At 37.7% G+C, this 13,161-nt stretch overlaps 1 protein-coding gene across 1 annotated transcript in view; it reads right to left on the bottom strand.

Annotated features, from left to right (window-relative positions):
• Nucleotides 1-13,161, bottom strand: part of PIK3C2B (phosphatidylinositol-4-phosphate 3-kinase catalytic subunit type 2 beta) — a 1,063,900-nt gene that overhangs the window by 175,924 nt on the left and 874,815 nt on the right. Inside the window, exon 22 of the mRNA XM_044076750.1 lies at nt 1,538-1,667. Within this exon, the coding sequence (XP_043932685.1) occupies nt 1,538-1,667 (130 nt within the window). The remainder of the gene's footprint in view (nt 1-1,537; nt 1,668-13,161) is intronic.

The following is a 13,161-nucleotide window of genomic DNA, read 5'->3' as shown; positions in this document are numbered from 1 at the left end:
TGGGGCCCCCACATTTATAGTTTGTCAGTGAAATGAGCTGTCAGTGAAATGGGTTTCAGTGAAATGGGATGTTGGTGAATAGAAGTAGACCCATATATACAAATATACATATATACGCACACACACATCATAAACACTGATGATTGCTTGTGCTCCTTTTAAACATGCTGAATACTTAGTTTTTTTCTTTGTATGTCTATGAAATAGACATTTGAATGATTAGAATCATACCTCTCAACTGTCCCTAATTTTGTACAACATCCATAATTTTGCCTTGTACGTTTATCAAGCTCTCATAAAATGTTTAATAATTTTGATACATCACAGACTACAGAGTCAGTCAATAATGTTAGACATTAGAATGTCATGATTCTTGTTCAGAAAATGCATGTTCATACAAAACATGCTGTTTTATTAACATATGAAGTGAATTCGAGTAGCATTTAAAATTGCCCTGATTTTTGGGACTATGTCTCCCATTATTTTTAACTTTGTCCAGAATTGTTGAACAAAAAATTTGAGAGTGATACTAGGAATAAATACATTTACACTGTTATTTGTTGATCATATATACTGAAATCTAGTTTCCAGATAATCTACATGTTGTTTGAGTGTTTTACATACACATTTTATCCAACTGCTCCTTCATTCTGTTTATTAATTGCTCTTGGTTATATGTCAAAAGGTTACTGTGACCAGCAGTGGCTAGCAACTGAACTCAAATAGACAATACAGCTTAGGTCAGTCTTACTCCACTTTGTGTAGTTGGCTACACTTGGCTGAATTCACTAGACATACACTTGGAAGCAGTATGCAGTAGGGGTGGACTTGGGCAGAAACCCTCAAATCAATTAAAGGTTAGCATATATTTTATCTAAAAGACATTTTGTGTTGCAGAAGCTATATCAAATATGAGGGAATAACAGAAACTGAGAGGATGAAGGTAATACAAAAAAAAAATGCCAGCAGTTTTCCCTTTGTAAAAACATTAATGAAGTTTAATTGGGGTGCAAGCACTTTTTCCACAGTTTGGTTTGTTTACCTAATTACTCATTTACATTTCATTTCTTTCTTCAAACGATTAAAGGATCCTCAACTTGCTCTCCAGACCATACTATAACCCAGGATAGCTGATGTTTGAATCACGCATGGAATGAATATAAATGATGTTACATAATCCAGCAGTAAACTGTAAAGGTAAGCTACTTTAAATGTGCAAATTGCATGAATGAAAAGATCCCCTTTGATTCCAGTTGTTCCAAACTTCTTGGCCATCCATACTACACAAATATTACTTATCTCCTGCATGTTTGTATTGTCATTACTGTCCTTTACACAATCATCGTTTGAAAGAACATTATGTGTATGTCAACATCATAATGAAGAATCACACATCTATGCAAAACCTGGCAGTAAATAAAGAGTGGAAATATCATGTGTACATTAAATTTTGAATTTGGGTCACTTTCTTCTTCTTCTAACTCCAATCAATCAAATACAGTATATCATAAATCTCTGACCTATATTTTTAATTTACCTCTTCCCCTGCCAGTGGCAAAGCAGCGGAACATAACCATGCGCATGTCCAGCCCCTCCTGAATCCAGATTTTGTTCATGATTCGAATCATCTGCAGGGTCAGCATGTCCTGTCGAAGGTCATCTCCGCACTAGAAAAGAAAAATAGACCAAAATCTGAAAAAGAATCATTCAGAGAAATGCAGAATGAAGTAAAAATATAGATCCATCTGATAGGGCTAGAATGTTATTTTTAACTATTAAGTCAAGAAGACTGTAGATTTCAGTGCCACAGCAATGCTTACAAGGGTCTTTGTAGCTGACATTTATAATCAGTATGCTAAGAAAATCCATGGCACTTCCACCCAGGTGCACAGTTTGACCTTCAGATCAAGCACTGCACTGGCTACTCTGCTGTAGTCCAGTGGTAGCTTCCATGCCTTTCCTGAAACGTATCCTGGATTCTAGTCCACTTAATCCCAATTAGTTTGGTGGTTAGCACAGTGGTTAAAGGTTATGAACTGCTACAGAGTTAGTTCCTGTGGTACCGGGTTTGATTATTTCAGCCTTTCTGAGTCAGCCATTTAACCAGACAGTGCTTTGGAATAACTGATTATTTGGACTTGGATGCTCAATTTTTTAAATATAGTTTTATTGAAAAATATAGGTAGGTTACGGCATTCATGCAACACATTGAGGGAGAAAATATTTTATGTATGGGTCAGAGTTCACATGACTTACATGTAGGAAGATCCCTCAGCTTACATGTAGGGGGACTGTGGTTTCCTTCACCCCCATCCACCATACTAACATTAATCATCTCAGAAACTGATGCATTTTGGAAGAAAGAAGCATTCTCCTACTCAGCAGCTGCCTTTGACAAAGTGATGCCTGAGCAAAAACAGCATTTTAAACTATGAGCATTAATCAACTTATATAACTTAAACAAATGCTCCAATAGGGAGCTCAATAGGAAGTCCCAATGGACACAGTAATATCTTAAATACTGACAAAAATAAATCATGTTTTTTTTTTAAGGACAAAAAACTTATTATTCAGTATTTGGAATATAATAACAACTGGTTTAGAAAACAAAGTTAATAAAACCAACAGACAAAAAGGGATATAGAAAAAGAAATAACTCCAAATTTCCAACAACCCCATAAAGACACAACACTAACTAATTATATATAGAAAGAGTTAATGAACTTGGTTAAAACAACATGCATATCATGGACTTCTCATAAAATTAAATACAATCAACTAACATTCATGTTACATTTAAATTGAGGGAATGTCTTATTATAATAAGAGATTTCAAAGAAAAAAGAGGGAGGAACAAGCTTTAGCTGGAAAATGTATATGGTTTAGCACTGACACACTGTCTAATTTATTAGGTGTTAAAATTACAATTTAATGAAAAGCCTTAGCTAATTTATTTGATTTTAAATATTTTATCCTGATTTTAAGAGGGCAAATCGGTGTGCTTAGTGTGTTGAAGCTTAGGTAATGTTTTAATGGCCTTTAAATGTTTATATGCCACATTTACAATGTTGTTCCAATTAACAGTATAATTGGATGCCCAATTTTGTCAGCTATAAAGTTTTAAAACAGAAAAGCAGGAAAAGGAGAACTTTGAAGGGTGGTTAAAGTGAAACGCAAAATAGTTAAATTCCAGTTAGTGTTATTTCCTGGAATTACTGACTTGATATTATTTACTGTGATTTTCATATTTTTTGTACAAAGACGCAAGACCAAAATGCTTGTCTGAAACATGAGTTATCTTTTCCTCAAGCTTCACATTTACTAGGACAACAGCAGTAATGCACAACCTTCGTAAGACGGGAAAGTTAAGCATTATCAACATAAATTGAATATAGTATAACCTGTTAAAAGGGAAGAATTTTGGACTATATTTAATGGATGTTTTTTATAATCAAATCCCAGTGAAAGGCAGAATCTTGGCTGGGCCAGCAATGACAGCATAAGATTGATTACTGAATTGATCATTGTGCACTAAGTTATAAGCATTTGAAATCATTTTTCTAAAATCAGTGTTTGTAAGAATTCTACTAAATATAATTTTGTATATTTAGACACAGCCATGAACTTTTAACACCAAATGGAAATGGACACTGAAACTGGAAACAGAAGAGCCTTTATTATAACAAGTTGAGCACGTTCATCAATTGTAAATTGTTGACTTCATCAGAACAAAAACTGGGTCAGTCTACCAGCACATTATATATGTACAAGCACGCTCATATCTATTAACTAGTCCTAGATTCTTAAAGGCAAACGACACCCTACCCAACTTATCATAAAATTAACTTGACATCCCATGAATAAGTTATCCATATAAAAATTAGTTACACAATCACAAACAATAAAATAAAATGTAATATGACATTGCAGTTAATTCTTTTTCTAAAAACATATATAGTAATATAATGCCTTAAACTGAAAAAAACAATACAATCACAATACAATAAGGGAGCCATCTTCACCCCCCCACACAATAAATATAAATATAAATTATCAAATTATGAAGATCTAAAATTATGTTGACACTTCAATTAAGCCCATTAGGGCTGACTATGCTTTATTGGAAACCTATAGCAAAAATTCTGACATCAGTCTAAGAACACTGGCAAAGGATGATGCCTCATTAATGCCTGGATATTGTGTGGCATTACCTTTCAGTTGCCACTTTAACTCTTTATATTCCAAGTAAAGATCAACAGGACCACCTCTAGGTCCAAGATATAGCCATAAATTTAAAATAATGTGATGGATTATTAATAATATGCTCAACAATTTACAACTGATGAAAGTGTTCAACTTGTTATAATAAAGGCTCTTCTGTTTCCAGTTTCAATGTCCATTTCTGTTTGGTGTTAAAAATTCTGTATATTTATTCCTTATTCTATATACATTTAACATACTGATGAGATAAATGACTTGATTAATTACGGGAAAGTATCCTTTAGGAAGGTTCAGTATTTATGCATCTCTTCAGGTAAATCAGATTTAATAGCTAATAAATCCAATATACTTTTGAAATGAATCAAAGAGAACTGTGAAAGGTCTAGCATGTGTTTGTTTAGTAGTATGTTAGGATTATAGTTTACAGAACTAAATAACAATCATGAAGGTTTAAATATTCCATTTGCTTGCAAAGGTGTTTAAGCATGTCTGCAAAAAAGTTATGAATTTTAAGTTTCTTAGATTCCTTGAAAGGGAGTGCACTGGATATTATAATCATGGGTTGGTAAGTGTTTGTACCAAACTGTTGTCCATGCAGGAGCCCATAACACGTTACTGGCATTTAAGTTATTAGTTGGCCATAATCTTTGAGCCCTAGTTATTAAGAAATATAGAAGAAAATCCAGTAAGTTCAACTCTCATAGGGATTTTGCAGCTGTAAATTTATATTTAATTTGTATTGATTTAGAGGACCAAATAAATTTGGAAAAATTCCTTTCTATTTTATCAAAGAATTTAATTGGGAAATGGAAGTTAAGTGATCTAATATGGCATAACATTTTTTGGAAGAATATTAATTTTGACCATCACTACTTTTGTGAGGAAAGAAAATTTCACATTGCACCGTTTGTGTATGTTATAAGGCCGTGGTGGTACGGCGGTAGCATTGTTACCTCACAATAAAAGATTCTCCCGTTCGATTCTCGGCTTGGCTTGGGAGTGCCTTCTGTGTGGAGTCTGCATGTCCTCCCCGCAGTTGGGTAGCGTTCAAAAGACATGCGTGCGTAAATGGGCGTGCCTTCGTTGAAGGTTGGGCATCGAGCTGGCACCTCGGCGTTTTGTAAAAATCTATTGCCAATCATTAGCAGACCGGAGTTCTTCTGTGGCGACCCCTTACCAGGAAAAAGACAAAAGACAAACAACAACAACACTGAAGATATGAGACCAGGAGTGTTCAATATTTATTTGATAAAAGGGTTACTGCTATTGAAAAATGGTGAACCCAAGTATTTGCAGGAATGTTTAATTTTAATATAATTTAATACATTACAAACTATAGATAAGTAATTGGGAAAGAAAGGAAAAATGAATGATTTATCCATGTTTATTTTATAATCCACATAAGATGAATAAAACTCAATGTGTTTAAGATTTTTAATAAATCAGTCTTAAGGTAATTTAAGTAAATGCGGACATCATCAGTTAATGCTGTGAAGGAGGTTTTGCATCCTAGGTGTGTGGCGATAAGATTTTTACACTAGAATGAGAAAGAGAGGTTCAATATACATGTTAAATAAATTGGGGGAGAGATGCACTTATCTTACCCCATATTTTAGATATAGGGGTGGGAGATTATCTTATTTACTACCGCATAAGTAGAAGATTTAGTAAATAATTGCTTTATGTAGTACAAGAACTACTTTGGTGAACCAAAATGTTCCATCACTAGAAAGAGGAATTGAATATTTACTTTGTCAAATGCTTTGGAAGCATCTACTGTTAATGAGTACTGAATGTTCTTTTTGGAGATGTCCAAGGTCTGAAGAATATTAATTCTCTTCTACAGAATTAACCTCCTCATTAGGCATGTTCTCTGTTTTTGGTCTCAAACGTTTTTCACACAGTTATCATGATTTTCATGTGGTTTACAAGGATTCAAATTTTTGTTCCTATGATGTATTACTTATCTTTTCATTGTTTTGTTAAACTTATACTTATGTAATGATTTTGTATGAACAACTATGTAACTCAATATTTATCTGTCTTTGGAGCTTTTCTCCCCTAGTCTCTGCTGAAAGGGGGCTACCAGCCCAGTTGGACACTACTCAGTAAACAAATGTAAATAAAACAAATAAATAAATTAAGAGTAACAGACTGATCTGTCATTTGTTTATTAATCAGGAAGCCTGATTGTAGGGCTGAAATAACTGAGGGTAGAATTTCTTTAAATCAATTGTCTATGACAGATTGAGAATTTTAAGATCAATGTTTACAAGAGTCATTACTCTGTAGGTGGTGGTATTGGTGGGTTCTTTGATTTTGATATTAGGATAGTTTTTGAGCAGTTTAAATAAAAGTCTTTAATACTATTACTTAACATATCTTCACATAACACACATAAAATTTTACTAATAATAACCTAGAAGCATTTGTAATATTCTGCTGTAGAGTCATCAGTTCCTACAGCCTTGTTTAATTTTAATTCTTTGATGGTCATTTGTATCTCTTTTCATGATATTAGGACAACTGCAACTGTCTGATGCCCTCAGGATACCAATGGAAAAGTTATACTGCTAAGATAGGACTGAGTTTCAAGTAGGGTTTGGATGGTGCTTTATTGCTATAAAGCTGTGAGAATATTTCAAAACATATTTTTACAATGCTGCTATCTTTGTGTTACATTTTGTAATTGATTATAATTTCAGAAATATTATTAGAAGGTTTGTAAATATTTAGTATATTTGCTAGAAGGTTTGATGGGGTTTCAGCCCAGTCTGAATATTTTGCAAGTGTTGTATACTCATAAGGAAAGTTGTTTATTGTAAAAGAAGAATGATCTCCTATTGTAACTTTTTAGTTTGGTTCTTGTTTTCAACATGAGGATTCATAACTTGCTAGTAGTACAGTATTTTTAGTTTGCGAGTTAAAGTTTGAGTTGTTTGTTTTTCTTTTTAATGAAGGATGTTTTCTTATGAGTAGATCTCTCATTTGTGCCTTGAGTGATGCCAATTACACACCAAGTTTGGTTTCTTATTATAATTATTGTAGAATTTGGTTAATAAATTTAGACTTTCCTCTTTTACTTCCTGATAAGGTAGTACCTGAAGATTTAAAAATGCAGAGGTTGTGTTTATTACAGTTTTGGATAGACTGACCAAATTCATGATTAACTGCATTTTAGAGTGGTCTGAGATAGTTCTAGGTTCAGCTTTTAGGTTAAATATAGAATGTAAGAGTTTGATATAAAAGAAGTCTATTCTTAAAGTACAGTTGTGTACACTTGCCATAAATGTAGATGTTCGAGTGTATTCACTGTTGCAGTCATTACGTTTGGGTAATCTGCTGGCAGGTTGACCTCAGTCGGCCTGAATAACAAAGTCTTGGGTCCTGCGTCGGTTTCTGTCTCTTCTTCCATGACATCAGGTCGTCAGGGGTACAAAACATTCAGCCGACGCCATTTTATTCAGTTTTTCTTGCCCCAGATGTCAGGTGCCCCCAAATGGGGAGCAAAACAATATATATATATATATATATATATATATATATATATATATATATATGTATATGTATATAAATAAACAGTAAATATATATAAATGCACTTTTAGCAACATACACTTTACCTTCATCTAAAAGCAAATACACCACAAAGGCTTTTGTGTATAGTGAAGGAAAGTAAAAGTATAGAAAGGGGGATGGCAGGTGAGTAACCCCGACTGCAACAGTGAATACACTCGAACATCTACATTTATGGTAAGTGTACATAACTGTACTAAAGTCTTCATGTTTTACTGTTGCAGTCATTACACTTGGGTAGAATCCCAAAGCTATGGATGGGAGGATGAAACTAAACAGCATTAGGGGCAGCTATGAGGCCCTGCAGAATTGCAGTGGCAAAGCCTGCCTTGGATTTGGAGAAGAAAGGCAAATGATAATGCTTTGTGAAGGTATGAACAAAGCTCCAAGTAGCAGCTTCTAGAATGTGTTTGGTTGGAACCCCTCTGAGAAAAGCTGCTGAAGGAGAGGCAGCCCTGCTGGAGTGTGATCTGATCCCCCTGGGCACAAGTTTACCATGGTGCAAGTAGCAGAAGCAAATGCAGTGGCTTATCCACTTAGAAATAGTTTGCTTTGATATAGCCTTCCCCTCTGACCCTGCAGCAAATGCTACCAGTAATTGCTCAGACTTTCTTAGAGATTTGGTCCTGTTTAAGTAGAATCTTAGTTGTCTGTGTATGTCCAATGAATGCAGAATCTGCTCCCCCTTGTTCTGCGGATTTGGGTAAAATGTTGGCAGGTGAATGGTCTGGTTAAGAGCCACACTGGATACCACCTTAGGCATAAAAGAAGGATTGGTCTTGAGGGACACCCTGTCCGGGTAAAATATAATAAAAGGCTCCACTGCCATGAGGGCCTGTAGTTCTGAAACCCTTCTTGCTGAAGTGACTGCCAAGAGAAAAGCTGTTTTCCAAGATAAAAATTTTATATCCGCAGTAGCTGCTGGTTCAAAAGGAGGCAGGGTGAGTTTTTCCAGCACAAAATTGAAGTCCCATGCAGGAGTTGGTGATCTTCTGGGAGGCCTTAAATTTTTGTCCCCTCTAAGATACTTTTTAAGCAGAGGATGAGAAAAGAGGGAGGCTCTGTGTTGTAATGAGCCAAGATGGCAGAGGCATGGATTTTTATTGAAGATAAAGATAGGCCCTTGTCAAGCATCCCAGTCAAATATTGTAAAATCTGAGGAATATTGGGCTTTGCTGTGTCTGTTCCTTGTGCTTGGTTCCAAGCACAGAATCTCTTCCATTTGTCAGCATAAGATTTTCTAGTACAAGGCCTTCTGGCTTCCAAAATGACATCCATCACAGATTTACTGAGAAGTGTTGTTTGAAAAATTAATTGATCAGCCATGCTGCAAGATTCAGAGTTTGGAGCTGAGTGTGCAGAATTTGATTGTTCTGTTGAGACAGTAGATGAGGTATTTGAGGCAGGTACCATGAAGGAAGTTGAGACATATTCCTTAGAAGTGGATACCAGCGCCGGCAAGGCCAGCCAGGATCATTTTTGGTTTTTCCTGTGTGACTTTTAGTAAGACCTCGGAGAGTAGAGGCAGAGGGGGAAAGGCATAGACTGATAGTTTTTTTCCATCTGAAGGATAGAGCACCCACTTTCCATGCTTTTTTGTGATGAGTTCTTGTGCAGAATTTGTCCAACTGATAATTTTGGGGAGATGCAAATTGATGTATGTCTGGGCTCCCCCATTTCTGTGTTAAAATGCTGAAGATTTGTGGATCCAGTTTCCATTTCTGTGGGTCCATAAGACTTCTGCTTAGGTCGTCTTCCAGAGTATTTTGTTTTCCTGGCAGGAATTGAGCTTGAAGATGTATTTGGTAAGTCAAGGCTGTGTTCCACAAGGCCATGGCTAGTCTGCAAAGGGGGTAGGTGTGGGTACCCCCCTGCTTGTTTATGTACCACATAACTGTGGTGTTGTCCAGCTTTATCAGTAGTTGTCCTGGATGAAGTAAGTCCTTGAAGGCTGTCAGAGCATTCTGTACAGCTAGCATCTCTTTCTGGTTGATATGCAGATGCATTTGGTTTGGGGCCCATTTGCCCTGAATGCATCTCCCCACCAGGTGGGCCCCCCAAGCATAGTCTGATGCGTCTGTAGTTGGGGTTTGGGTGGCAGGGGTAGAGTGAATGATGGTCCCTTGTTTTAGTGACATGTCTCTGCCCACCAAAGAAACTCCTGTTGTAGGCAGGGAATGAGAGGAATCATTGTTTCCAGACTGTGACAATGTTGACTTCATAAACTTTTAAGGTACCACTGAAGTTTTCTCATATGCAGTCTTGCATATGGAATTAGTAGAATGCAGGATGCCATGAAGCCCAAAGCCTGCAGAATTTGTGTTGCAGATAACTGGGTTTTTGTTGCCATTTGTTTGAAGTATGTTGTCAGTTGCCTTTGTTTCTCTGGCGTGAGGTAAGCCATCTGGGCAGTTGTATTCAAGCTTGCACCCAGGAATGCAATTATTTGAGAGGGTACCAGTTGTGATTTCTTTTCGTTTACGGTGTACCCCAGGCATGCTAGAAGCCTTTTTTACAAACGCCAGATGTTGAAGAAGAGTGTCCTTGTCCTCTGCTTGAATGAGACAATCGTCCAGATAAGGATACATTTGAATGCTTCTTTGCCTGCAGAATGCGACTACTGGTGCCAGGCACTTTGTAAAGACCCTGGACGCAGTAGATACGCCAAAGGGCAGTGCAGAGAATTGGTAATGCAAAAAACCTGCTTTGAAGTGGAGGTATCTTCTGCATGATTCCCTTATTGGGATATGCAGATATGCCTGTTTTAAGTCTGGAGTTACTAGCCAAGAATTCCTGCCTACCATAGGCAGTAGCTGTTGTAAAGTCTGCATTTTGAATTTTGGAATGTCCAGGAACGTGTTCAAAATCAATAAGTTCAGTATTGGATGCCATGAATTGTCTTTTCTGGGTACCAGGAAAAGTCTTGAATAAAAACTTTGTCCTTTTCCCTTTTCTGGTACCGGTTGAATAGCCCCCATATCCATGAGGGACATGACTTGTTTCTGGGCCTCTGCCCACTGGTTTTGTGGCAGATCTGGCCATCCGTTTGGAATTGGCAAAGTATGGAAATGAAATCTGTACCCCTGGGATACTATGTTTAATACCCACTTGTCCTGGATAATTAGCTGCCAATTTTGAGCATAAAGTGCTAGTTTTCCCCCCAAGGGGGCTGCCAAAAGAAAAGTGCTTGGTGATGGTAGAGGAAAGTCATTGAGACTGCTTACTGTAGGGTTGTGTTTTGCTTCCTCCAGATTTGGAGGTGGAGGCACCCCATTGCTTTGACCTGTAAGAACCCTGTGATTGGTATCTTGAGCTTTTTGAGCATCTGGATTTGCCTTGAGTGACTCTGTTGGACACAGGAAAGGACCAAATTTTAGTAGGCTGGTGTCTACTGAACCTGGGTGGCTGCACTTGCAAGAAATCTTTTACAGTTTGCATAGATTTAGCTTTGTCTTCCATTTTCTTTAACATCTCTTCTGCCTTATTACCAAACTGAGTATCATGCTGCAAAGGGGCATTCAACAATTTAGCTTTAACATGATCAGGCAAATTTTGCTCCTTGAGCCAGGCATGCCTTCTAATCACAGATCCAGTAATGGTGACCCTACAAGAGGCCTCCAAGGGATCAAAACCACATTGCAAAGTATGCTTTCCAACCTGTTCTGCTGAGTGCAATAATTCCTGTAACTCTTTATTTTCCACACAGTCAGAAATCAACATCATTTTCTGTTTCAGTAAGCCCGTAACATGCTGTTGATATTTAAGCTATGAAACTGGCAGTTTAAAGCCCTGATTGCCAAGGTTGCAGACGTATAAACCTTCTTTCACCATCTATCTAGCGCCCTGGAATTTCTATCAGACGGGGTAGGATTTTTGGCTGTAGAGGCCTTTACACCCTTGGGACTCTGAGAAAGTCTCAGGATCAGCAGCAGGATTTTTGAATAGAAATTTGTGGGAGTCAGGAACCCTGTAATATCTGTCTGGCTTACTAGGAGCTGGAGGCAGGGAATCAGGAGCCATGCTTGATTCCGAAAACACATCATCAACAATGTCTAATACAGGAGGTATTGCCAAAGGCCTATGCTGAGGAAGAAGAAGGAAATACCCAAGCCTCCTCTTTTATTCAAAGAAGTCCTGACTCTCCCAGTGAAAATGTTCCCTTAAACTATGCAAAGTCTCTCCAAAAGAGTAATCCTCAAGAGGAGATGCAGATGGGATGGAAGATTCATAATCAGTGCCTTGGGGGGGACCCCTGATCAAGGTAATTATATCCTCAGCCATTTTGATCATCTGTTTTTTAGGCAAAGGGGCCTGAGCATGTGGCTCATGCATCGGCTTTTTAGACATAGATGTTTTTGACCTTTTTTGTTGCTGGCATCAGTTTAACATAAAAGTTTTGAGGCCTAAAAACACCCTTAGAAGCCGGTGCCTGCTCAGCAGCTCCGGACCCATCCAAGGGAGAGGCATCCGCGGGTTCAATACTCTGAGAATCTCGCAGCATACCGGACTCTGAATGGGTCTCGGTAGAGGCCTGCAACTCAAAAGTAGCGGGTATCAGGGGCTGCAAAAGCGGCTCACTGAGTACTGGTGAACCAGCGACTGGCTTAGGAGAAGCTTTGTCGTTGGTTTTGGACCTCAACGGTCTGTCTCTGTCTTTTTCTTTGCATTTTTTGTGAACTCCGGTAGTCGGATTGCTAACCGACGACATTTTAGGATAATTAAATCTTGTGCCAAAATATTTAGAAGCAAAAATATACCAACACTTAATAGTGCGTTGGTTAAATCTAGCACAAAACCGACAGCAAGGCACGTTGTGATCTGGGCCTAGGCAAGGAATACAGTACAAATGAAAATCCTTATGAGGTATTTGCTTCCCACAAGTAATGCAATTATTAACTTTTACTGAGATCGGTAAGGAGCAAGAAAAAGTTTCCCCAATGGGGTACTTAGCTTTAGTTTGCAAACTTCGGTTCTGAAACACGAATACGAAAATTTCAGGAGTTGGCTGACCAGCACTTGCTAACTGCTTCTGCTTCGGACACCACGCTGCAAGAAAAACTGAATAAAATGGCATTGGCTGCATGTTTTATACCCCTGACGACCTGACGTCATGGAAGAAGAGACAGCAACCGAAGCAGGACCCAAGACTTTGTTATTCAGGCTGACTGAGGGCAACCTGACAGCAGATTACCCAAATGTAATGACTGCAACAGTGAAACACGAAGAAAGTACAGTTTTGTACCTACCATAAATGTAGATGTTCAAGTGTATACACTGCTGCAGTCATTACACTTGGGTTATCCTGCCGTCAGGCGGTCCCTCAGTCGGCCTGAGTTCCAAAGTCTTGGTACGGCATCAGTTGCTG

Source organism: Protopterus annectens, chromosome 7.part0 (assembly GCF_019279795.1).
Source record: "Protopterus annectens isolate FY-2018-M chromosome 7.part0, PAN1.0, whole genome shotgun sequence".
NCBI lineage: Eukaryota > Metazoa > Chordata > Ceratodontiformes > Protopteridae > Protopterus > Protopterus annectens.
The sequence above is the reverse complement of the archived record's forward strand: the minus strand, read 5'-3'. Positions and strand labels throughout refer to the sequence as shown.